The 27,626-nt window shown below is 47.0% G+C and overlaps 1 protein-coding gene across 3 annotated transcripts in view; it reads left to right on the forward strand.

The window, feature by feature from the left end:
- Window positions 1-27,626, forward strand: part of MYLK (myosin light chain kinase) — a 1,914,870-nt gene that overhangs the window by 979,305 nt on the left and 907,939 nt on the right. For all 3 annotated transcript variants that reach the window (XM_069616671.1, XM_069616673.1, XM_069616672.1), the window contains one exon: window positions 1,186-1,769. In XM_069616671.1, the coding sequence (XP_069472772.1) occupies window positions 1,186-1,769 (584 nt within the window). The remainder of the gene's footprint in view (window positions 1-1,185; window positions 1,770-27,626) is intronic.

A 27,626-nucleotide genomic window follows, 5' to 3' on the forward strand; every position in this document is an offset into this window, starting at 1 on the left:
CCCATGTTTTAGGGTATCTAGAAGGTCGAAGACTTCGCCTATACTGTGTGCATGAACGTGAAGCAGCCTCCTAACTTCCTTGGAGGCAGAGGCGTAGACCCGGTAGGGCCCGAGTGGGCAAGGCCCAACCAAAATGTGTAAGTGCCCACTCTGCAGTGCTGAGTGGGCATTTACAGATGTTAATGCCACCGTGGTGGGCCCAACTACCTAAGCTTCAGGCACCACTTGTTAGACGATCCTGGCTACGTCTCTGCTTGGAGGACGGGTGTCATCGAGTTGGGTGCACCGCAACATCCAATCCTACAAAAGGTGAGCCGGGTTCACTAGGACACATCCGGCAAGTAACTGCTGCGTATGTTCTTTCCCCTACTGCCTCTCTACCTTAATAATGACTAACGCTGCCCGCCACTCTAGTTAAACAGCATTACATATGAACTGTATTTGGAGCTAGTGCAATGAAGTATGAAAAAGAAGACAAACAGAACAATATCCTGATTCATATGAAAATCTGAAAGTAACTCGGAGAATGAATGGTGCATGAGTATGAACAGCCACCCGGTGCCAAGAAACACCACGGTTCAAAGGCAGAATGGACCTGGAGCTTATGGGCCCACCTGCCAAACGCAATGGTCACGAGGGCCACCTTCCTTTCAAGAACCTGAAATCACAGGGAAGGCTAAGTTCAAAGGGAAGCCCTGCAAACATGTCAAAACAGATTCACAGTGAATTCTAGATGGGAATACCTTACTCGGTTCCAGCTGTGGGTGTGGGCAAAGGTACTTGATTTAATCCAAATGAATTTTGTAGTTCGAACTGGAGAAAAACTAGTGCACATTTCAATGTACAGCACTTGATCTAGTCCTCCCCAGATGGTGGAAACATTTTAGTTGAAACAAAGTGGTGGTCGTGCAGTGGATTTTTGACCGCACACGAGGGTACATTCAGGGATGCACGGGTCTCATTGATCCCCCATCCCACACATGTTCTTACAGCTGCACAGACTTTTCTAGTAGGTGGAAATAAAAGGTAGTCACGCGGCGGTGCAGTCTGCAGTAGCTCTTGGAAGTTTATAGTAGAAATGCTTTTGAATTCTTCCATGTGCAGTCACAGCATATTTAACAGGGCTCTTGTATATGAAAGGAAGCATGATTTATCCTTCTAAATATATTAACCTCTCTGCTTAAGCTTTTCTCTGCAGCCAACCACCACCCTTTTGAAAACGCCAAAGTCCTCCGAAGTCCAGCAGATCACCACGAATGGGATTGTTAAGGAACAGAAAACAAGCAGCACAGACATCACTTTCAAAGGTAAAGAGCAGCCGACGTCGACCAAGGAGACCCAACACGTTTCCTTAAAAGAAGCTCCTTCCACTCCTACCAAAGACATCCCAGACAACAAGCAAAAGCAGGTGAAAGAAAGCCGGACAGAGGCCAGTCGCGCGACCAAACTCGAAACGAAGAAAAGCAACCCACCAGAGAGCTCTGGGAGCACCATAACACTGCAGTCCATTAAAATCCAGCCTGCCCAGAGGACACACTCCAAGATGTCTTCCATTTCCGCAAGTGAGGAGAGGAAAACAGGAGCACAGGAGCCCCCTCTGCAGACCAGAAAAACGTCCTCCACCCCTCAAGCTAGGAGCCGGGATTTTGAAAGCCGGAAGGTGACCGTGGAGCACAACAGGGACGTGCGTGGATCCCCGCCTGCATTTGACATCCAGCCAGTAAACCAAGAAGCTACAGAAGGCGAAGATGTCATTTTTAGGTGCAAAGGTAAATTAGTTAATTATTGTAGATGTCTTCATTTATTTTCTTTAATGATGCATTGGGATAAAATAAATGTATTTTACTGTATCGAGTATTCACAATGAAAATAATCATTTTTAGTTGCAGCACTTGCACAATGATTTCTGGTTTTAGGTTTTTTTGTTGGAGTGGTGCTAATGCCCAGTATCTACTAGGGATGGCATGCCACATCCATGCCAATGAGGCCCTTTGAATATTGTGATACTCCCCCATTTTTTGTAATTGGTCTCTTCCTGATCCAGGGGCAACGTGTACGTATTGGAATTAAGACGACGCAGATCAATACAGGTTCGATCCCTGGGTCCGTGCTTAGAAACCTCCGGGTATGAAGCGCATAATAAATGACCAATCGTAATCATAATCCCAAGTCTTTTCCATTCACCAAGCGCCATAATTTTCTACTGAAACTTTATTTCCAGGGGATACCCTTCTTTGATGCAGATCTCAAATGAATTGAGTGTGCAAGGAGCGCTGGTGCAATTGTGCAAATGTATCAGAAATCGGTAATCAAGGTTAACTAGTGCAGCTCCCTGTTTCAAATTGTCGTTAGATTGGTTGGGGGAGGTGGGGGTGGTGGTATGGTGCATGAGGATGGCGAGTCTTGAGCTCCTTCCAAAATTGACCCAGGGTGGGTGCAAGTCTTATGGTGATGAGTGTGAGGTTCCACAGCCTATTTCAGGTTTTTTTTGCAGCTCTAAACCAGCTAGGTCTTGGCTTCTGGTGGCCCCTTGGTAGCTGGAGATGGCGGCAATGTCGGCTAGGTTGGAGGGGCCATGCAGAACGACAGCTTTGTGAATGATGGAGCAGTTCTTGAACTGGAGACATGCTTGTAGCGGCAAACAATGTAGTTCGATGAGTGTGGGAGCAATGTGGTCAGATTTGCAGAAGCCTTTGAGGGTGGGCTGGGGCTTAGAGGGATGCGTCTCATTGGCACCTTGGTGGGTGGTGCGTTGGCTGGTGAGTAGGACATTCCAGCAAAGGACGTCCATTCACCACAATGCTGGGGTATTTCTTTAAAATATGTGTTTGTGTGACAATAGTTAGATATAAATGTACACACATTCAAATGCAACATTCGTACAAACACAATTATTGCGTAAAAAGCTATTAACATTCATAGACTACATACAGGCAAGAGTATATAGTCAGATGCTTATATGGTTTCATTCATTAACCTTGAGTGCAGTCTTCCTCCATACGGGCTTCTGTGCAATAGTGAAGGTTACAGACCTACCTGACACACAATACGTCCAGAACCGGTTTGTTTAACCATCGAAGATTAGTCGCACTCAGAAAAATACAGATGTTCCATGTTCTTCAAACATTGACATAGATGAACTCAGCCAATGTGAGCTGTTTCATACGTACTTTCCAGGTCCAGAGAGAATAAAATTAAAACACAGCATCAGGAAGAACACACATAGTTTAGGGGGAGGGAAAAGAGATACATATTCTGGTGGAGTTAAAAAAGCAAACATGTTCACGCATTAGGTGAGTTACATTCAAACTGAAATTCCATTGTCGTACTTTCTCAACAGGTTCTAATTTCAGCTTGTCCACCCCATTACTCTAGTCAGGTTTTAAATTAATTGCCATCAGTAGCTCATTACATAGTATTGTATACTCTAAAAAGGTTTGCAGTTACTATCGCTCAACAATTTGCTTAAAATACCCAATATGCACTCGTCATAAAAATATGTACATTTCTACCGTGGCACCTGCTGATGTTCATCCGATTTCCAGCCAGATGCATTGGATTAGAGGGGCATTGGGGTAACCCCAAATGTGGTCTCCAAAACTGCCCTTCCGATTTATCCATCCATCCATCCATCCATCCATCCATTGTGTCCAGGCCATGTATTCCAAATGGTACAATTTGCTGTTTGGTGGTTTATTTTTAAATAACTTTGATTGACATACTTGGCATTGGATAGAACTCATTGGACCAATGAAGAACATTTGGGAAGTGCACAGTATTCCATTACACCAAAAAATAAGAGCCAGCATTTACTCCACATGGGATTAGACCGCAAGATGGCTTCCTGCTGCAGGCGTGGTCTAGGCGTACAGGCAAATGCAGTCAATCATTCTTACAGTTTAATTGGGGGAGACGATGTTATTTTGGCACATGTGAATAGCACACCCAGCCCGTCCTCCTTTTCTTGTATTCCGTCACTTGCAACCCCACATTTATAATCAAGGACCAAAACTATAAATCCCGGAATGCAGACAAACTGCACAGCATGCACCACTCACACCTAACCTGGACATTTGTGACTCATATAGTGTTTAAAAAATGAAATCAATTAATCGAACAACACGCACCATCATTGTAACTGTGCTTTGACTTGTTATATGCAAATAGCGCACACAACTTAAGTTGTCTGCTGTCCCGTGTCAGCAACCCTTCCAGCATAGACCATATTTTTACTTTGTATTGAGATCTCTACAGTTCTGCAGGTATAGTGGAATAATCCCACATGTATGGATACAAGAGTGCAAAGAAACAAACCAGGTAATAACATGTTATAAAGGGATGGATTTATCTGCTTTGCAATGATCGTACAGAGTAAGGTAGTAGTGGCGGCAAAGTGGCTGACTGCCTTTCTCTGTATATCTATCAAGCTCTCTGTAGTCCAGTGTGACATGCTCCACCAGTTCTGGCCTGCAGGCCCACACCCCCCTGCACATCCACTAGCTGTAGTCCTACATTTATATTGAGAGAATTACACTTCACTCTGGTGCAAGCGAGCAACATGATGTGCTCTAGCACCTTGAAGCGCCTCTTGTGCTAGATAGCATTACCAACAAAGATCTCTGAACAAATAACCGGACAGACTCAAAGAATATGGCAAAATACGACTTTATTCTTAGCGCAATAAAGCAGCGCAAACTGGCAGACACCGGACTGATGCTTGCACACTCACACAAACCTAATTATACAGGTGTTTTATACCCCAATATGCGGCATCTATGACATCATTCTACGTGGCAAATTATAAAACCTATTGAGGTGAGAGATTGGTTAGGGGAACATATGTACCCATAGTATACATAGGTGTTAGTTCATAATTGTCTGCCTCTTGTCTGTAAAGCACACCTCAGACTACCTCTAAATGCATACGGGATTGGTCTATGCAACATTGTATAGCAGGTAGCCCCTCTGATTGGTTGGCATTCTCACGCAACCCTGAACTTTTCGGCTCATTAGCAGCACGTAGAAAAAACAAAACCCAGGTGCTCGAGTCACATGAGATTGCTTCCTGCTTTCCCAATTAACCCATCATCTCTCAGCAGTCCGGCCATGAGCCAAAGTCATCTTGTCTGTAGTTCACCTTGTAGACTGCTCACTATTCTGGAACATTTAAGGGAGTGTAGCACATCACGATGTTCATCCAAAGCTTAATAGCCCTTGTTTTCGACTTCTGATTCACGTGTGAGGAGACCACAAATTATGTAAATTCTGACCTTCCATTTACTGCTATTTGATTTAATTGTACTGAATGTTCTTGCTCCTACTGGCCTCTAGAGACGTGCTCACTCCATCTTGTATAGACTTCATTCACTTTTAATTGTCCAATACTTCGCTCTTGCACATGTCTTATTCTTTAATTTAATAGAAATATGTCTTTGGTTTATAGAATATCCATCTGCCTCCCCGTGTGTCTTGCAATTATTCCTCAAAATATCCTCATTGATCCCAAGCCTACATAGACTGTTTTTCGTTTTGCACACAAAGCTATTCTCCAGCATTTCCTGATTCTGCCCCATTGGTTGGTCTGAGGTAGCTGGGTTGAAATTGACATGAGCCGACCTCCATTTTCCTTTCAATGCCGTCCTTGCCACTCTATATTTTCCTCTAAGGCAAGCTTCTACACTACTGCGTACCTACATTTATTGGTCAGCAAATTACTACATCTTCTTTGTATATCTATTACTTTATCCTTAAGAGCATGTCTACTGTTGCTTCGGTTACATTGTCGCTCTTAAGGATTTTTATGTAGTGTTGGTATGTCTTCATGTATCTTCTTTATGGAATCACTCTGCCCTCTTCAGATTACACTTAACGCTCAATAATGTCTAGTGATGTGCGCCGACATCCTTCTGTACGACATCCTTCCACTCTTTCAGTGCGAGGGTAAATTATATATGGTTGTCTGAGTGCATATCCTCTCTCGTACACTCGATGCAGTATAGGGCAATGCATGGGGTCCCATTTATAGCTCTTCTCCTATTATTCCAATATGGCGGCGATGAGGGGGCGGGAACTAGGGAAAACACGTCCATCTGCTCCTCTACATTGATATTAGTTAAAAACCAAGACCGTCGGAACACCTAACCTGACACTTGAGAGAAGTCTGGAGCTGTGTTTCTGCATAGTTTTCAGAAGTGAGTGCAAGTGATGGAGTGATGTTGGATAACCAAAGTGAGCAGAGTTTTGTCAGCATAAGTAGACCCCTCTGTAGAAAAGACTCTAGTCATTGATAGCCGAGTACCCAAAGACATCCAGGTGATGCCAGGAATAAGAAACATGAATCTAACTAACTGCAAACTAATTGTATGACCTGGCCGAACATTGATGTATATTTTCAACAAATATGGATCCAGAATTGAAAATACAAAGAAAACGAAATGACTAGGCAATTTGGTCAAGTCCCATAACATTGTTGGGGACACAAGTAAAAAGTACTTTTTACTAATTTTGACCATTTTTTGATTTCTCTTTCTATTATATCTTCCCTACATACACTCTTCTAATTTTTATGTATTGGGTTGGCAATAAGGGACTTTTGCCGAGACTCGGGCAACCTCACCCATCATTTTCGGGTCTTCCATTCTCTTTAAACTACATGTCCAAGGTGCTGTCCCTTGCCCATCTTTTAGTTTGTGTTTAAATGCTTTACTTATATTTTGACATTTTCGACATTGCATGTCTATTTTAAGAATACATTGATGGAATAAATATTTGCCTTTTCTGGAACATTTCTACAACCATTGTAACATTTTTGTGTATTTTTGTATTGTGTAGGGTCATTCCAGAATGGCACCAAGCGGGATATCGGGTCCAAATACCCACATAAATCGAATGTGTTTATTTACTAAATCAATAAGCAATTCCAATGGTGCGATCATATGTTTTGTGGAGTGATGTTGGATAACAAAAGTGGGCAGAGGTTTGTCAGCATAAGTATTGGTTGTGGCCTTCATAACATTCTCACTCTGAAGCTACCTTGCATGCAGACTACTGTTCTGTAGTTATGCAATCCATGCTATACCCCTTCTCCGCATGGCTCGTTTGTAAATCGCATCAGAATTGCACCCAAATGTGTCTCTGGCCTAGAGATGCCCCTGGTAGGAGGTTTTAACCCAGTACACTGGAATATGACCTTCTTTACTCCCCCATTAACATGGGGGACTGGATCTGGTAGATGACAGCTTGGCTTACATGTGCCTTTTGCAGGTGTATACTGACAGAATGGGTTCCCATTAGAAACAGGCCCAAAGTGTGTGTTGTCTTTGCATGTCATTAATGGTTGGTACGATTACTTGACATTAATGACATAACATTTCAGACCAGGGAGCCAGGGCAGCAGCACATGAATTGACATAAAGAAACATGCTGGACTTCTCATGGTTCAGATCTGTGGCTCTGAGATAGCACACATTGCATGCCGTAGGTTCTCAACCCACTGAGCTATGTTTTCTTTGTCTTGTGTGCAGATATATGCTGTTGCATGAGTTTGACCATACAGCACCCATCGCGATGTAAATGTGTGGAAGGGTGCTTTATTTCACCATGCTTTTAAACTTATCAAATAGCAACTTGTGATAAAATTCAATCAATTCAGCATCTACACAGTTGTAGTCCTTTCTTTTAATTTGGCATTGCAATGTGGAGAAGAACATTGGTGCATTTTTAGTTCATGTACCGTGCTTGATTGCCTTGTCCTTTGCATATACATTTCTGTTGTGACCTTTTTGCCCTTTCAAGGTGAATCGCACTTTTCTTTTACTTAATGTTTTTCGAGGGAGCTCTTAAGTATTATCGGCTTGACTCACTGTGTGATTGGGTCTTAGCAAGACTGCTTTCTTGAACACACAGTAAAAGTTTCGCTTTCGAAAGCCCAGGGTGAAAAACACATTCTGCTTGGTTGTGAAACTAAACTAAAAATGGGATGTGAGAAATGCATTTCATTGCAAACTGTAGATTCAGGAAACCTGTCCTGTAATCCCAGCTTCACTTCTTGGCCAAAGTGTGATGAGCCGGGTAAGTCACTTTAATCGATGTGCCTTACTTTCCTTATTTGAACAAACTGGTGTCACTTAGACATGATTATTTTACACATGCACTACACACAGACTCACTCATGCATGGTTTAACGAGCATAGTGTTGGCCCATGTATTAATAATATTGATCTTTAATCTAGAGAATGCCACAGGCTGAATGGTCTTATCTCACCCATGGCAATATCAAGATGTCGCCTGGCAAAAAAGTCACAAAAAAATTGCCATTTTTTTGTGGGGACATTATTCCATCTAACATGCGGGGGACACCGCCGCAACCACCAACCCCCTTTTTTTTCTTCAAGGCGAGCAGGAGACACCCCCGCCCCCCTTGACACCATACATTTAGTCACCATATATAATGCTACCACAACCTTTTCCTGGCGACATTATGTATGGCGACCATATGTATTGGGACAATACTACCTGATAGCTTTGGGTGGGGGCTTGGAGAGTACCATGTAGCATTCTAAGCAAGAGGCATGGAGGGATGTGATTATGTATGTATTGATTGATTTTTTTTATTTATTATGTGCCTATTTCAAGGCGCAACTAATCTCTGGAGGATAGCTTAGGGGCAGCGCACTCGCCTTGAAAGCAAAACGATGCAGAGCAACACAGATTGCATCCTGTGTCCTGTGTCCGCGCTTAGAAGCCTGTGGGTATTAAGCGTGTTATAAATAACCAATTATAAGGGATGGGGACCAGAGGGAGGACGACAAGAAAAAGATGTTACTAGGCCTTGTGTCATTGAGATTGTGCAAGCGCGCAACAGGAAGTGCAGCGGGGAGAGTACAGGGAGTAGTGCACCCAGAGCAGCAGGGCCCTGAGTTAAGTGCCAGGAAGGCAGGGACTACAGAGGGCTATCCCAGCCCGGTAGTGCAAGGTTGGCCAGGCGGCAGTGCAAGTTGGGCCATGCGGCAAGTGCAGGGGGACTGGTCAGGGGGAGGGGCTAGTGTCCTGTCAGTCTCAGAGGACACGGAGCAGCCAGTCAGCAGATGGAGCAGGAGCCAGGGAAGGTAAGCAGGGAAGAGGGAGTGAGAGAGGAGAAAAGGGAGGACAATAGGAGCTTCCAAAATTTAAGGAGATCTGGCTCAAGGCAGAGAGAGGCAGGGAGGCCATTCCAGAGGGAGGCAGCTGTAGTGGAGAGAGATCTAGTTCCCCATTCTCTGCTTGTAGAAGGGTCTCACCCACAGAGAGATAGAAGTAGACAAGCAAAGAGCTCTAGGAGGAATGTACTTGGGAAGACAGAGTTGAAGGTAGTGAGGGCCACAACCACAAAAGGTCTTGTGGAAGATGCAGAGGGTCTTCATCATGATCCATGCAGCCACTGGAAGCCAGTGGAGGGATTTCAGGCCCGGAGAGATGTGGTCCCTGGGCTTGAAGCCAGGGATAAGTCTTGTTTTCCAGTTCTGAATGAGTTGAAGAGGGCGAAGTGTAGAGAGAGGCAGAATGAGAATGAGGCTGTTGCAGTAGTCCAGCCTAAAGAGAACCAGTGCTCTGGAGACGGTGAGCTTCTAGGGGAAGGTGAGAAAGGGGAGAATACCTCCGAGGAGGAACTGCTGGAAATGGGCCTTCTTGGCAAGGTTCGTAATGTGTGGAGAGAAGGAGAGTGGAGTTAAAGAAGACACCAAGGTTTTTTGCCTCACAAGAGGGTGAGGGCAGAGGGCCCAAGGAGGGCAGCCAGAGTGAGAGACGAAATGCGGGTGCAGGGGTCCCAATGAGAATGATCTCGGTCTTACTGGGGTTAAGGCAGAGATCCTTAGAGGCGCAAGGCAGAGATCCTTAGAGGCGCACCATGCCTATAGCGGATCAGTCAGGGATGAGTGAGGAGGAGGCAGAGGGAAGCCTGAAAGAGAGCTGTGTGTCATCCGCAATAAAACACTGAAAGTTAGAGGAAAAGGTACAGATCGGGAGGGCCAAAGGAGTCAGATGGACATTGAAGAGCCGGGGGTGGGATAGAACCCTGGGGAACACCACATGTGGATAGAGAGGTGGTAGAGGGAAATTACCCAAGCTCAACCTGGGAAGGCGGTCCAGGAGGAAGGAGGTCTTGTCATGACCCTTGCCCCTGGCCCTCACTGGCAAGTCAGCCTTCCAGTTAGGGCCAGGTCAAAGGCCTTAAAGCCTCATCCAAGACTCTCTTGGAGTCAGTCCTGGCACCTTTGGCGACAGGCTCATAACCATCATGAAGACCAACATTAGAATGGGTCTATTTACTTGGGACTATTTAACTTGGGGGTGGGGGGGTTCAGCCAACATGGAGGCAAACACATAGCTCAGTTACAAGGAACTGAGCTATGCAGTCTAGTCTTTTGGGTGTGGCAGGCCTGGCACTACTTTACCTGGACTACTTTGGGTGTGGCAGGCCTGGGACTATTTTACCTGGACTACTTTACCTGAGACTATTTAAATCCCACCCAAACAGCAGAACATGCTTTGCATTAGTCTGCTGTGGGCAGCGTAACGCTCACCGTGTCCAGTTCTTTGATGCCAGCTTACCTGAAACCAAGGACCTGCAGAGAGAGAAAGAACACTACGAAACTTACCTGGAACAGTATCCTGTCTTCAAACCATCGCTGACTTCACTTCCACTCACCTGAAGGTACGAACTCCATCATCTGGCACCGCATGCATCCTGGAATACCATAACCTGGAAAGAGGAGAAAAAAAGACAGCATTAGTAAGCGTTTACTCATGTTTCCTCCCGAATGAAGAAAGCCACACAATTCTTACCTGGGCAGTCATCTCCTGGTCAGTATCATTGCTGGAACATTACAGCACTCGGCGAGGAACATTGCAACCTGTAAGGAGAGAAAAGACACAGGTTAGCAATATAAAAGGCGAAACAGCACCGTGCATCGTGCATTACGCATCGGACAGCATCGCGCACACTGCGCTTTCGCCTACCGGCCCATGCTAATCTTCAAACGGCATGACAACACCAAAATACCTTTCCATACCCAAAAGGAAAGAAGCAAGACATTATTATTCAAACTAAGAGGAACATAAGAACTGCATATAAAGCCTGTAAAGCAGCAAACCTACGGAGTCGCAGCAGGCCTGGATTCCCACAGGGGGGTGTGCACCAGTGAAGTAACTTGGTCGCTGCTCACCCCCCACATCTACGCACCCCTGCCACGAGGTGCAGGACGGAGAATCCACCTTTTAAGATATTAAGGTGAGGAGAAGGCCCAAGGGAGAGGAAGGAGTTGAGGTCAAGGGAGGTGGGAAAACATAAAGACAATCTGGTATTGAATCCAGCTCTCCTATATTGCAGACCCATCTTTAACCAGAGGCCTTATTAAGGGACCGGGAGATGGTTCGAGAGTGCAAATCATCCAACCAGGGCTGGGTGGCATCCCCGTGGATACCAGGTGAGCGTAACAAGCCTGTTTTGTGATGCCAAGGGTCTCACAGAGACGAGCAATCAGGATGTTGTGGTTGACCATATTAAATGCAGAGGAAGGGTCGAGGAGAATAAGGACAGAGAGAGCTTCAGATTAGAGAGCAGATCTTTACCGGTGTTCAGGACTGCAATTTCTGTGCCTCTGGCTGCTCTAAGGTCAAACTGGTGGTCTTGGAGACAACCGACTGATTCAGTGTGGAGGTTTAGTTGGGAGATGGCCAACTTCTCCAGGAGTTTGTCCAGGATAGGAGTGATCCAGGTTGGGCGATAATTTGCCAGAATGCAGGGGTCGCCAGAAGGCTTTTTTAGCAAGGGGTGCACAAGGGAGTGCTTGAGAAGAGGAGAAAGATCCAGTGGTGAAGGAGTGATTACAGAAATTGGCCAAGGCTGGAGCGAGAGAACCAATGTTGTTCTTAATGGTTCTGGAGGACCAGGGGGGGGTCACCTGTTTGGATGAAACTTTCATAGACTGGACTTGTCTGGAAACCTCTTCCGGTGTTACAGGAGAGAGGCAGGAGAGGAGGAGAGGGGGGCTGAGGGGTGGCAGCGGCCAAGGAGGGCCTGCGGGGGTGGAGGGAGGAAGAGAAGAGGAAGAGTGTGCGGACAGGAGGTCCTGGGTTTTAGTGGTGAAATGGGAAGTCAGAGCCGTGCCCAGGGCCTTACTAGGTGTAGAAAAGGTAAATACTGCAGTAGCATTGGTCGGCTCCTTGCAGATTTTGAAAAGTTTGGCCTTGTTGTTGCAGGCTGCAGAGATGTGGGCTTGAATTGTGGACCCTCTTCCTAGAGAGGATGGAGAGTCTGTATTGGCTTTTGAGCAGGCAGCAGGTCAGTTTTTCCGAAGGTACACCCGAAGCTCCCCGCTTCTGTTCCGATACTCTGCACTTGCGTTTCAGAGCTGCCAGCTCGGAGTAATACCAAGAATTGCACTTTGTGGCAGGATTCAGGCGGATCCTCATAACGGGGGCAAAGATACCCAGAATGTTAAAGATGGAAAGGTGAAGGTTGGAAAGGGCTGTGTCAGGCTGGGAGTCAGCCCCAGGGGTAGGTGGGGGAGAGAAAGTGGAGGCAAAGGCGACCACTGACACTCACTTCATAGGACGAATGGCCGTGAAGGAAGGTGACAGTGCTAGATGGGCCTTTTATCAAGGGAACAGGAAGCTTCAAGTGAGTAGAAAGTGGTCGGTCCAGGAGAGAGAAGTGGTGATAGGATTAGAGAGGGGTTGTCTGAAGAGATGAGAAGATCCAAGGTTTGGCCGGCAGAGTGCGTCGGACCAAGGGGTAGAATGGAGAGGGAAAGAGAGTCGCATAGATTGCGAAAAAGCCTAGAGTAGTCTGTGGAGTCCAGTTGAAGTTTGAGATCCCCAAGGAGGAGAAGGTGGCAAGTAGAGGAAAGGAGAGAGGAAGTGAGGTCAGCCCATTAAGCGAGGAAGAGGGTGATCTGGCCAGGTGGGGCGTAGAAGGTGACCACGGTCAGAGAGAGGCCAGGAGAGATTGTGAGCCAGCAGACCAGGCATTCAATGGAGCAATAGGTCTGAATGGGGATGATGGAATCAGGGATCCACTCAGGAAAGATTGGTGTCTCTCTGCCTCCGGCCTATTGTGCCTGGGCTCTGAGAGGATATTGTAGCCCTCAGGGAGGAGTGTGTCAAAACATGTGATAGAGTTGGCCTTGAGCTATGTCTCGGTAAGAGCGAGAACATCCAGGTCCAGGAGTTCAGAGGTGGCAGTCATCAGAGGAGTGCTTGACAGCAGTGGGAGAGTGGAGAGTGGAGAGTAGTCACGTGGAGCAGGTTGCCACTTTTGAAAGACTTCCAGGGAGGGGGTACAGGGGAGAGACATACAAATCAGAAGAGGTAGAGGAACCAGAGAAGTGGAAGGAGGAGGCAGCAGAAGAGCCAGAGAGGTAGTGGATGGCTAGGGCCCAGAGAGGTGGAGGATGGAGGTGGCCGAGGAGCCACAGCAGTAGAAAAAGGAGGTGGCAGGGGAGCCAGAGAAGTGGTAGAAGGAATGGCTGGAGAAGGAAGGAAGTTGATGTTGCGATGGAGGTGCCTATCAAACAGTAGGAGATTGGGCTGATGTCCCTGTGCCATGACAGTGCTGTTTAGATGGACATTAATGATGACTGGAGGAGTGGAAGGGGGCCAAGAGGACCTCCTACTGGATGCCGCCATTAATGGGAGAAAAGGAGGAAAGAGAGAGAAGTGCGCTGATATGAAGGGTCCATAGGTCTAGCGAAGGAACGACGAGGAGGATGTCGGTGAGAGTCTGTCTGAAGGAAGCACTGACATAGGTGGCAGTGATCGGAAGGCCTGGATTGGAAACCAGGGTGCCCATCTTGAGCTTCTTCCTTCCAGTCTTAATGGGAAGAGATGGATAGGAGATAGAAAAGCAGTTAGAGAAGATGGGGGAAATTGAGAGCACCATAGTGGGTGTTATAGAGGGAGCAGAGAGGGCTGGGGAGAGGAGGAGAAGAGGGAAACACACTGTACAGATCTACATCCCACACGGTGCACAAGCAGGGAGGTTGTGAAAAATGTGGGGGTAAACAGTGGGAGTAACAGGCAACAGCAGAGCGCAGACGAGACAAGTAAGCAAGGACAACAGCAGGCAGTGAGTGGAGAAGCGGTGGGGGCCGACCAGGCTCTGCTCAACCTAGAGAGGAAAAAAGGCCTGGAGGGCAGCAGTAGTGATCCCAGCATACAAGCCAACCTAGAGAAGAGGAGAAAGGCCTGGTGGACACAGCAGGCCATGTGCAAGCACACTCAAACATTCGCCGGAAAAGGGAGATGCAGAGAATGCAGGAGAAATGCAAAGAACAGTGATGGAGGCCAAAACAATCAGGCAGATGAGAAAAATGCAGAACAAGCAGGGGGAATGCAGAGAAATGGTGATGGAGGCCAAAACAATTGGCTAGATGGGAAAAATGCAGAACAAGCAGGGGGGGTGCAGAGAAGCGGTGGTGGAGGCCAAAACAAACAGCTAGATGGGAAAAATTAGGAAGATGCTAAATAAATGCAGTGAAACAGTTGCAAAGACACAGAAAACAAAGTATGGCTACCCGGGAGAGGGACAGCCTAATGCCTAATGAATGCATAGAGACAGTGCAGGGTGAAATTCACACTGAAATGGAGGTAAGTGCAAAGTAGGGCAGTTTAGTAGAATGCAGTAATGGCTGCGCTCCTTGCCCGCACGAGTCTTACCTTGTGGTGGCTGCTGGTCGAGAGCTGCGCTGCATGCTCGCACTCTGCGTTTCGACCTTTTCGTCGCACAGCACCGCGTCCTTGTCCTGCGAGGGCTTTCTGAAATGCATCCTGCAAATGAATGCATTGAGATGAAAAGACAAAGCAATCATAGTGAAATATAGCTATTGTCATTTTGAACTGCATAATAAAGAGCTGGTACACAACTCGCTTCACTCTCCCTTTGTCTGTTAAACCGCATAGCTTTCTGGGATAATATAAGCTAAGCCCATTGTCATAAAGCGATCTTCCGAAATGCACTTTTTAAATGCTTACGATTACAAAAGTGGAAATAATAGAATTAATTAATATTTTACTTTAATGGTACATCAGAAAAACTAGGCGAGTCTGTAGCATGTGCACCTTATTCCGTCCGTTTTCATGTGGAGTATGTCAATTAAATCGCCTTCAGTGGAAACATTCAAAAGGCAATGCAGCACATTGTGGAGGTACCTGTCTGCATACAGCAGAGGGCGACAAAGTAACACTGTGAAAACTTGAGCTCAGCCATGTCTTGAGGCGCAAAGGGGTTGAGATGGCAACTATTCGGAGCCCTTTACACGGCAGCACACTTCCAATATCTTGTATCGAGCGTCCGGAAAAGGGGTGCTGGCCAAATGTACAGTTATAGGGTTTCTTCCTAATTCCCATTTTGGCTGCTGTCGCTGTGCATAGCGATTCAGTGTTGACATTCAATGCTTGCAAAAAGATGAGCACAGTAGACCACGTATATAGCCATATTCTCAACAGGAATTCATTTCCGATCTCATGTTTTTATTTGTTTAAATGAAGGGCACTCGGCTAGATGCTGCTGCTGCAAACGTATCGATTGCTCCTGCTGCATCTATTGCTGCTGCTTAATCTATTTTTCCAATAGTTTCACTCTTTTGAGTGCAGTAAGAGTCAGTAGCTTGCTTCAGTAATCGTCAGTAGCTTGCTTCAGTAAGCGTCAGTAGCTTGCTTCAGTAAGCGTCAGTAGCTTGCTTCAGAGTCAGTAGCTTGCTTCAGTAAGCGTCAGTAGCTTGCTTCAGAGTCAGTAGCTTGCTTCAGTAAGCGTCAGTAGCTTGCTTCAGTAGCTTGCTTCAGAGTCAGTAGCTTGCTTCAGTAAGCGTCAGTAGCTTGCTTCAGAGTCAGTAGCTTGCTCCAGTAATCGTCAGTAGCTTGCTTCAGAGTCAGTAGCTTGCTTCAGTAAGCGTCAGTAGCTTCCTTCAGAGTCAGTAGCTTGCTTCAGTAAGCGTCAGTAGCTTGCTTCAGAGTCAGTAGCTTGCTCCAGTAATCGTCAGTAGCTTGCTTCAGAGTCAGTAGCTTGCTTCAGTAAGCGTCAGTAGCTTCCTTCAGAGTCAGTAGCTTGCTTCAGTAAGCGTCAGTAGCTTGCTTCAGAGTCAGTAGCTTGCTTCAGTAAGCGTCAGTAGCTTGCTTCAGTTGGTGAACACAGCGCCCAGAGGCAGCCCCAGATGCGCCGGCAGGAGAACGGACGATGGATGTGAAATAAAGGGGAAGAGTTAGGCAATGGTGAAAAAGGAGGCCGTTCTCAGCTAGATTTAATAAGGTTAGGTTACAATAAGCGCTTTGAAGCAACTTCCAAGTGCTATGGGGGAAGATCAGAGAAGTAACTGGGATCTGAGGTGGAGATGGTCATGTTTCCTTATAATCTGTGTACCAAGACAAAGTATAAGACCTCCCGCCAAATGGTGGGAGTGCATAAACATGTAATGCGCAAACCTGCTCTACCGTGAGCCCCAGATGCGGGATTGCAAAGTCTTTACAATTGCATCAATACTTAGGCATGCAATGGCAAACGCTGCCTAGTGGTACGAGTTCCTGGGAATGTGTCAACGTCTGGCAAATGCTTGCACGCCAGATGGGCAGCTCATGTGCAGCCTGCTGGTTTGGAGGATGGGACAATGCCATATGGCCAGTTTGAAACTTGGCCCCTTTTCATCAGTGGGTGGTGGAGCTTTTTAGTACAGTGCTTGGAAGTGGCCATCTACATAAGGCTCTATAAAAATCACCAAATTCTAATGATATGATGCATGAACGATGCCAGCATATTGAATTGTGCCAGATGCTGTTGTCTGATGGCAAAACTCCCCATTGTTGTGAATATCTTGCAATGATGCCAGTTCCTTACAGTAGGCTACCACCTGTCATATGTTGCCACATACTGGCAACACTTATGGAGTGATGGGAACTTTGATGTGCACTTGTAACACCAGGCAGATCGTCAGCGTGCATGGGCAAGCCGTCTCAATACCTACAGTAGCAAGAAAGAAAACCTGCTCATTTATTGTTGCTTCAATCATTGTTTTCTCCATTTGCAAATACATGTGTCCACAGTAAATGACACACGCACACATACAGGACATACTCCCCTTGGGTGCAATTCCCTTCAAACTTCCATGTTTGTAACTCCTGGCCCATTTACTCAAACATGACTGGCAGAAACGAACAGAATAGATAACAATGTTATTTATTTATTTGTATAGCACCTAAGCCCTTAGGCATCGGGGCGCTTTTGCAGACCAGTTACATATGTCTGCTTTCCCTACTTACTCTATTTGTTTTTCCTCCCAGTACAGAGCATAGTTCGGCATGATCACTCCATGTCACCTGAGCATGTGCTTCCAGTCCTGGGCTTTCCACATATCAGGAAACCATGATTTTTCAAAAGAAACCCAGGTGACATGGAGTCACGCATTTGATTGCCCTAAAAAATCCCATAAGCCTAGCTACCAGCTAAAAGACCATACATGAATGACAGTTCATTGCCTCATCATGTGATGCCTTCATTAGTCTCCTACTCCTTCCCCCCACAACTCCAACCCCCACTCCTACACACTATCCCCGTCCCGTTTGATTAAGCCAGAACAAAAAAATACCCCTTTCAGTCCACCGTAAAAGCGAATCCTCCATGCTAGGCACAAGTTATCACACTGTCCAATGTTGCAGGGCTGTGTAATCATGTTTAGTTTCACAGGGATGCTAATTTGGGAGGTGGGGGGGGTCTCCTTATTGAAAACTCTGAGCAGACTAATTAGCTGTTGCCTACATGATGGGGGAGATTGATATGGGCAGGCATGTATCCCCTGGTTCTGTCGTGCAGTGCTCGATGATGTTAAATGTGACTGCTCGCTGCTCTCCCAGGTGGGAGACGCAACAGGCTGCCAGCTGCACCCCTTCTCCCGCTCGACCGCCCCCCAACCACACTGTGCCCCTGGCCGTTGCATGGTTTGCCCGTCCCTAGAAATGGGCCTGCCATTGGCTCCAGTTATTATTTTGTTTCAGCAATAGAACGTGCCTTGTTTTTTCCAATGGGCATTATTAGTCCATTGTCTAAAAATGAATGTGCTGCAACTGGATCCAGTAGGACCCATTTGCACTGGTGGCCTGGAATCTTCAATAGAGAAACAGGTGAAATCATACTGGATGAACTCAATTTATGCACAACAAGCACATTTGTAGATCTGCCATGTGTTCAGCCTTTTTGTACATTTATTTTATGAAGTAGTATACATTTGGCATGTGCAGTGTCGGTATTTTTAACAATGCATTGTTTCTTGAATACAAAGAAATACTTTCTGTTGTTTTCATGGCTGCTTCTGAAGTCAAAATGTCTGTAATGCAATCAATACCTGTAGTTACTGACTGCATTCCGAACATTCTGATTGGTTGAGAGGAGGTCAATAATGACTTCCATATTCTATTAATGGCTTAACTGGTTTGATGTTTTACAGTTCTGCTTACCTTGTGTCTTTTCTCCTTTTGTCTGTCTACGTATGGACAATTGTACACCAGCCCATCACTGTTCTTCAGGCTGCCCATGTGATCGCGTGACCAACAGAATACGCTGGCAAAAATACAGGTCTTCACAGTTTTTAAAAGCACAAGAGAGGTGGGAAGACCTCCTATGGTGTCTAAAGGGATCAACTTAACGCTAAAAGGAAAACGGTTAGTGTCAGGATGGTATCCGATAATCGTATCCCCATATATATGGCCACCGGGAAAAGGCTGTGGCGTCTTTATATATGGTAACCACATGTGTGGTCTAGGGGAGCGGAGGTGTCTCCAAGGTTTTGGGGTTTTCCAGGTTGTCCCCCGCATGTTCAATGTGATAATGTCCCTGCAAACCTCAGCCATTTGTTGGCAACATTTTTGTCAAACAACATTTTTGCAGGGACGTTACCACATGGAGCCGTCAGGATGGCTAATTCAAGGTGTGGGATGCTGTCGGCTAAGAGGCAGGACTCCAGCCCTTATGTTTCCCTGTCTTCGGAATATGAGAAACAAACTACCATTAAGGCAGTCCGGATCAACAGTAAAGACACAAAGTTTGTTAGTGGAATCCGACTAGTGACCCCCCTGGTTTCTTCAGGAATCCCTGACCTTATAGCGCTGGTTCTCTTAAAGTCAGTTTATGGATGATATTACCCAGCTGGCTTCACAAACCTCCAAAGAGGCATCATCCATCCCAATGGCTGATGCCCCAGTCCCACCAAGGAGATTGTTTGCAGACATTTGCATCCTCTGGCCATGGGTCACCATCCTATTCTTCTTGACATGATCCTAAGCATGTTTCTACCAGTAGAAAAAGGAAGGTGAGGCGCGCACTCTGGTTCCCAGTCATGTATACCCGCTGCACTTCAGTTGATCTTCTCCTCCAAGCGCTTTCATGTCTCTAACAATCTTCAGGGAGGCAGTCTTTCTTTTCAGGTGTTACTGATTAGTTTCAATTTCAATGATGGTTTTCCCCTCTCCCCCCAATAATGGGAAGAATTGTGCTTTTGGAGGGGAGTTGGTTCCTGGTCACCTGAATTTAAATAATTGTGCTATCCCTACAGCTACCAGAATTCCTTGAGACTGCAATTGAAACTAATCAGTAACACCTGAAAAGAAAGACTGCCTCCCTGGAGATTGTTAGATACATGAAAGCGCTTGGAGGAGAAGATCAACTGAACTGCAGCAGGTATACATGACTGGGAACCAGAGTGCGCGCCTCACCTTCCTTTTTCTACATAATGTTTCTCCCAGTAGAATTGTCCCACACTTTGCTTTAGGGTACCTCCTTAACCTCAAGTATTCCCCACCCCCATTCCCAGGTTAACCTTGAGCTGACAAGGAAGTATATGTTCCCTGTTGCTAGGGTTGTCATACTAAAATTACCCTCAGCGTCCAGCCAGGTGTTGCACTGCTCAGCCAAAGCATCAAGGTTCTGTGTCTTGGACTCTGGCTTCTGCCAGGGTCTGAGATGAAGCCCCCAGCAGGCACTCGGTTCTCTCACCCTCTTTCTCTCCCTTTTTCTTTCTCTCTTCCTCTCTCTCTTTCTCTTTCCCTCACTCATTTTTACTTTCTCTTGCTCTCCTTTTGTTTCTCTCTTTCTGTCTCTGTCTTTCTTTCCTTCCATCTTTCTCTTTTCTCAGGCAGTCTTTAGGATTTAGCCCCCAGCTGGCTTTCGTTTACACTCTGGGATTCTACCTCTCACCCCGTGTGACTCATTGGGCCTGTCGAGGGTGCCGTTCTCACCACACTGGGGTTAGGCTGCCCTGATCTCTGTAGTCTCTCCAGATCCCTGGTCCCTCTGAGTCTTCTCATGTCTCCTGTTCTGCTAACTGGCTCTAACCTTCATCTCTAGTCTGTACTGCTGCTTCCCTCCTCCTCCCAGGGTATGAACCCCGAGCCTCTTGTCTACTCTTTGGTCCAGGTGCCTACTACCTGGTTGGCTGGGGCAGTCAGTTGGGTCGCTGGAGTGATCAGATTGCGAGTGAGTCTTTGTAGTTTAGAACTTGGTGGGGAGGGCTTTAAAAACACTAGTGTCTATTGTGAATGAGTGCCCTGTAGCTGCTTTTGGGTTCTGTTTCCCTTTCGCCCTGGTTGCTGCTGCCTTTGCTATGCTGCAGAAGGGGGTGGGTGGGCGTTGAGGTGTTCTGAATGAGGGGGAGATGCCCAGTGCATGGGGCAAGTGTTGTGTGATGTTTCCTCTCTTTTGTGTTGGGTGCACCTTGCCGTTGGCCCCTGGGGAGCAGAGTCAGGGGTGCCAAGTTCCCTGCTGGAGTTGGGGTGTCTGCCTTGGTCACTGGAAGTGCAGGAAATGCTTGCGGTATGGCCCGCTCGAACAGTGCTCCCCAAATAATTTGCAGAATATGGAGGGGGCCCTTCACGTACCACCTCCGGGGATCTCACCATGCAGCATAGGGGCATCACCAGCCCCCAGATGTCCCTGCTTGTACCCGAAGGGGGTCTGTCGCACAGTCGACTTGGTCACTTCTGTCATTTGCTCTGCAGCCTCCAGCAATGTCTTTTAGACACCAGGGCCCCCATAGGTTCTCCTTTCTTTATGGTGGTTTATATAGAGCTCGCACTATTATCTACAGGCTTCACAGCGCTTTAATAGGTTAAGGATTTGTGTTTTGGACATCGAGCTACAATGTTGGAGAGAGTTGCTTACTTTAAAAGTGACGATTGGAAACGAGTTTCCCTTTTGGCCTGTGAGGGAGGGTGAATGTTCACCAGGGTGCTAGGGCAGCCTCTTGCCAGGTGGCAGCTGGATGACCTTGTATGGCAGCAGATCGAGACGTCTTCCTGGTTGCAGGCGGCAAGGTGGAAAAGGCGGAGGGACAGAAAGGGCAGCCTGCAGCAATGCTTCTTGTTTCCAGCGTTCAGTCTTTAGCGCCAAGAGACCCTACTAGGGAAGTGTGTGCTATACAAATGCACTTTTCTTCTTAGGTGGAAATAGTGCTGGGGGGTTCTCCTGTGGGGTTTCCGCAGCTCCCTCGACTTCCAGAGGCCTGTGTGTAAGGTTTTTTTCCCTAGAGACCTGGGGCACTGCCCGAGAAGCGGCTGCCCCCTTGGCTCTTCCGTTTGATTGAGCGGTGGGTATGATGCCATTGTGGTCTGAGTACAAGACCAGGCTTTGCTGGACCTGCACAGTTTTTCATGTATGTAGGGAACTGGAGAGGGGTGTTGTCACAGCATCTTCAGGTGAGTCACTTGACCTGGCACATCACCTCTTAATGCGCAGGGAGTCTCCCCTGGTGGTTCTGTACCAGCTGATGCCAGTCCAGAAGTAATGATGCACCCTGCTATATTCGGCATGTTTAGTAATCTAGTCGGATGGTACGCTGGGTCGTCTGCATAATGTGTTTGTATTCTTACATTGGTATTCATTGTTGGCTACAGTAGTTCAAGAAAAAACACCTCTACGACAGGACATGATGGTAGTAAACCCATGGCTGGGAGCGTTACAGTGTTGAAGACATGATCGTGTGTGCCCGCGCACACGTGTGCTTCAAAGTGGGAAGGGAACAAGGGAATACAGTCCTCATTCTTAGGCCTAGAAGATTCCGAATGATCGAACAGCAATAACTAGCATAGTAAATTGTAAATTGTAATTGGCTATGTGCTCAATAGCCAGAGGTTTCTAAGCGCGGACCCGGGATTGAACCTGTGTTGCTCTGCATCGTCTTGCTTCCAAGGCGAGCGTGTTGCCGCTGAGCTATCCTCCCGAGTAGGCACACAGGCATACCTACTAGTGAAGTGCTTTACAAAGGGTGGGGGGAGAAATACAAAAGGGGAAGGGAAAGGAAACATACAGATCGACAACTATATGAACTACAGTTCATATACATGAGTATTCAAGCACGACCAAAACTAGGAGTGGAGGAAGACAAGAGGGAGGATTGGACAGACTGACTTACTAGCCCTAGAACATTTAAGGTTGAGTAAGTGTGCAGAACAGGAAGTGCAAGCGAGGGGAAGGGGGACAAGTGTGCCCAGACCAGCAGGGGCCTGGGTTACGTGCAGAGTGTTTCCCCCTATCACGGGGCATAATGCAGTAGCGCCAGGCACAGAGCAGAGGCCCGGAGGCAAGTGCAGGACTGGTGTGGGAGCCTGGGACCTGTGAGGATGTAGGGTGGGGAGGGGGTGTAGGAGTGCAAGCACAGACAAACCACCCTCCCCCACCCTCACAAGGATTCCAGGAGGTGATTGGGAGGGGGATAAAACCCGCCCAAAAATGGGCAATAGGAAGCCTAAAACTAGGCCAAAGAAGGGGGCGGTTGTGCGGAGTGGTGGCCCATACCCAGCTCAGGGACTGGTAAATGGCTTTTGAAGTTAGTAGCAACATAAGATGGTTTTTGATCAAGTGCTGTGCCTGGTTCTGAAAACCACCAGGGAAGTGATGAAGGGAGCCAGGTATGGCTCCAAGTCCGTGGATGTTGGGCCTAGGGACAGTGCGGCGAGGGATCTCCTGGTCACTCTGTCCTGGTTTTTGGCACATGGTAGGGGACAGTCACAATGCCTCACCAGAGGCCATTTCTGTGGGGCTGGACCCTACCCAGTACCTAACTCTCCTAGGGCAGCTTAAACTAAAGACACTATAGCTGTCCAAACTCTGCAGGGTGATGACCATGCCCTCCCGGCCTACTCAACTGGGACTGCAGCAGCCCTTTCCAAACAGACATCCAGCTCGTGTGGAGGAAGACATGCCTTCCCCTGTAAAGGACAGAACACCCCTTCACCATAGACTGCGTGCATGTTTGGTAACATTGTTACAACATTGCTCAGAACTCCATGGAAGACATTCACCACTTGAGACATTTAATGATTGATTACATGGAAAACCAAGTTACAAAAGGGAAATTCCCTGACGAGAATGCAATTTTAAAAGTTTCCCTTGCACGCAGACGATTTAGTGAAGCGAAGAGTTCAGCATGTTTCCAGTAATGAGCGGACACGCTGGGAAAACCGAAGCTCTTCGCACAGCGCAGGCAGCCTGGGGGGGGGGTCAGAGGAAATCGGAAATTCAAAATGGCAGACCGCCAGTTGCAGGTTTAGGACCACCGGCTGAGCCTAACTCGGCCCCAGATGTATCCAGCGAAGCCAGCCAATCTCCGCTCTCACACCGAGGGTCTACACCTGTGATTGGCGATTGAGCAAGACCCACTCAGGGGAGGGGAGAACACTATATGAGTGCAATCAGTCCCAGTTGCTCAGTGCAAGTTATAGTAGTAGGGGGCCTGCATTTGGTGAAGGCCGGGGACTAGAAGGAAAAGGCCAGGATGTGGTAGCAGTCAAGCATACTGGAGAGGCGGCGACAGAGTTGAGCTGAAGCAGTAGAGAAGGGGGCGGTAAAACCTGGAGTGTAACAAAGTGTTGTGATATGTCATTTATAACACGCCTGTACACAGGTGTTTCCAGGCACGACACATAACGGCACAGGAAAAGAGGAAAAAGGTAAAGCCTGGAGTGGAAGGAGGTGAAGAAAGCTGAGGAAAGGAAGGAGTCGTACCCGGAGCAGTGTGACAGGGGTGGTAACTGCACAGTCTAGATTGGAACAGAATGAGGCAGTGACCACAGAGGGAAGGAGGTAACAGACATCGAGAGCGAGGCGGTGGTTACAGCAAGAAGGAATGGGAGGGTGAAGGCAACCTCAGAGCCTGGGAGTGGGAAAGAGCCGGTTGTGGAGTGAGTTGAAGCTGAAGGAGCTTTACGAGCAGGATCCCTCTGTGGACCAGGACCTATCCAGCCAAGATCGATATGTTCTGCCTGGCCAGGTTGGCTGAAGGCAGGCCCAGACAGTGGGCGGCGGGAACAAGACTGGGCAGCGAGAGTAAGGTCACTAGAGAGAGGAGAAGGGTAACTTCTCTCAGGTTTGGGAAGGGTGCTTAAGGGTCTCCTCTCAAACTCATTGCACGCCACGGCAAAAAGGATCCAGTGGTGTGGGAACCCGGGAGAGCCTATGCTGAGAGTCCAGGAAAGAAGGGAGTTGAGAGAAACTCTGAGCCTGCATTGTCATAGCATAGCAGAGGAAAGTGTATAGCTCCTTGGTGAGGGTCCTGAACACCAGAGCTGAGCAGCCTTGCACTCTTGGATGACAGGAAAGACCCTGAAAAGGAGATGTCCATCCTGACCATCCTTGCGATGAGTTCTTTTTGTTTGGGGAGCTCTGGTTACATTTTAATTAGCCATCTGCATATATTCCCTAATTAACCTCGGAACCAAGTGGTCTTGGTCTCCTTGGTGTCTGATGTCCGATGTATGAAAGGTTGCACAATCCTACCGAAGTGTTAAGGCGGTTGATGCTAGATGCTATCTTGCAGGGGGTTCAGGGGAGACTTACGGAGGACATGTTAGAAAAACGGGCCACCAAGCTTCAACCTTATGCATGCACCTGTTCTCCTGGTCGCCTAGACAACGGATGCCCTACTTAGTTATAAATGCAGAAAGCAAGGGCTGGTCATATGGGGCAGTGTCCAACAGATCTCTTCATTTGCTGCCGGGTTGTTGGGTCCATTCAGGGAGTCACCGCAGTTTACAGCAATGAGCAGTGCTCCGGAAGAGTGAAAGGCCTGGACCCACTGATCCAGGCATCGCATCAAAGTGCCTTAGTATAGTTGAGTCATAAAGTGATGAGTGACCATGTGCATGTCGTGGTTGCTGGGTAGAAAGAATAGCACAATGTTTTCCAGGAATTTCATCCTGAAGCAGGTAGAATTAGTCACTTGGGAATTGAAGCCGATGTCGGCGTCCTTGACTAGTCTTAAAACTGCAGGTCTTTTAATGGCTTGTTCTCCTAAGATGAAGGCTGTGGATCCTAATGCACTGATCTAGTTCGTAATATATACTTGAGGGCAACCCCAACTCTGGTAATGTCAATAGACTACAAAGAGCAGGTGCTCCGCCAGGAATTATTTAAATGAACGGAAAAACATTCTTTGCATGTTTGTCATGTGTGGTGGAGACTGGTGCATTCAGTGCCAACCTACTAGAAACTACACCGATAAATGTAGGGGGCAAGCTGACTCCACAATGTTTGGACTAATTTGTTCAAAAGATCATAGGCAACTGATACATAAGTTTGCTTTATTTTTAGAAAACCTGTATTTCTCATGTATTTTATTTCACAAAAAGTAAAATCACTTTTGTATTTTATCATCAATTCAATAGTCATCAAACATATCGATGCAAATAAATTAATACATGCATCCAATACAATGTATACGTTGGCCATGATTGGTTCTTTGTACCTAATTGGAGAAAAAGAACAAAAGGTAAAGGAAAAGGACAGACAAATATATAGACACAATTGCTAACAGTTTTGCAAGTGGTTTCTCAAGATCAGTCCTTATTCTCGGACTAGTTTTAATGGAGACCTTAAATTCAGTCTTTGAACACCTAATCATGAGCCAGGGGTCAGGTTTTAGTGGCTTTTGGCCTTGTTCTCATGATCATGAATTGGTCTTCTTTAGCTGCGAGACACGTGTAGTTTCGTGTTTCATCAGCACATGAGAAGCGCAATATGTCGTGTTTTTTCAAGTGTTTGTCTTGGGCCATGACTAGCATAGATGGGGACGGGGGCAGCTACAGAAGGAGATAAGGTGCCAAAGTGTTATGCACGGTTCACCGTCCTTGCCGCAGTCTGCAGAATGTTGCGAGGGCAGTGGCATGGTCTAGTACAACAAACAGGCGTGGACAGGGAGTGAGTTTTAGATATTTTTTTACTAGGTGTGACAAATCAAGGGAGTTTGCCCCTTGTCCCCCTTGTCCCTAAGGGGAGCCAGGCCTTTACGGCTAGATGGGTGAGCTCCCTCTGCAAAACCCTCCGTAGGGGTATGGCTTGTGGGACCTCAGTGGGAGTGACTCCTTCTTGAAGGACAAGGACTCTCATTCCGATGAGACAAATAACATATCTCCATGTATGGGACTACCTGCAATGAAGATCAATTTGCTCTCCCTATGTTTGGATTCAGGCAATGTGGGAATAAAACAGCCACACCAAGAATAAGGAGATGTCTCTTTAAAAAGAGACTGCATATAACTGGGGCAAGTAACTCTTGTGAGGAGAGTATGGTATGCAGGGGAAGTCCCCCTGATGGGAGTACATAGTGGAGAGGCAGATCAGAACTGAGTCGCGGAACCTGCGACTTTGGGAAAGGCGAGGCACGCCAGAGTGAGAGGCCGGAGAGCAGATGAATCCTGCAACAGGAGAACTGTTGTCTGAATGGGAAGCTAAGAGCCGTGCAGGGTGGTGGCATGACCACGGCTGCTTCGTGGTGGGTGAGACGCCCAACTAATGACATTGAGACCACTAGAGGAGGGAGTACTGCCAGCTCCCAATTACCTTTGTGCATAAAAGGCACATACATAGACAGCACCCTACATCAGAGGAGCTTAGAACCCTACACGGGCAAAAGCAGCCACAGAGAAGAGCAACCGATAACCAAATACCTGAGTGCGCTCCAAGCCCCTTGAGGATCCCCTGCATCGGGAAATGTACTGAGTATAACAGTAGAGGTGGGAGGCTGCTCGGGTGACATATTGGGAAGAGAGAAACCTCTCGAAGTCACAAGTATTTATTTTATTTTTACATTTATAGCATGAAAGTTGAACATTAAATGAGCAGAATTGGAGATATCTGAAACCAATACAGGGCATGATGAATATCGCTATTTGGTAAATCGATAAAAAGTCGAAGCGAACATCCTGGGAGGAAGGGAGAAGCCCCCATGTACTGAGGTTTGAGGTAGAGAGGAGAGAGCCCATGGCAAATAAGTGTAATAAGTATTGTGAACTCAAGACTGTCAAGGGAACAGATTCATAAGAGCGAATCCAATACCAAGAACCCAGGAGAGGGGGGGGCTCCTAATTTGGATAGGGTCATACAAAACCAAGATCAAGTTAACCCTCGAATATACCAGGGTGTGAGAAAGTATTTCAAGGAAAAGTGTCAGAACGCTGGTATTAAAGAGAATGCAAGGCCAACAAGCATGTGGGAAGAGCTAAATGAGTAGAGACGATCAGCAAATATAACTTTAAGAAACCTATATTCTAAAGAGAGGCATTTGTGTATCAGACCAGAGGAGATAAGATACAGGCTCAAAAAGAAAGCCACTGGG

This window comes from Ambystoma mexicanum, chromosome 9 (assembly GCF_040938575.1).
Source record: "Ambystoma mexicanum isolate Mex_15411 chromosome 9, UKY_AmexF1_1, whole genome shotgun sequence".
In the NCBI taxonomy this organism is placed as follows: Eukaryota; Metazoa; Chordata; class Amphibia; order Caudata; family Ambystomatidae; genus Ambystoma; species Ambystoma mexicanum.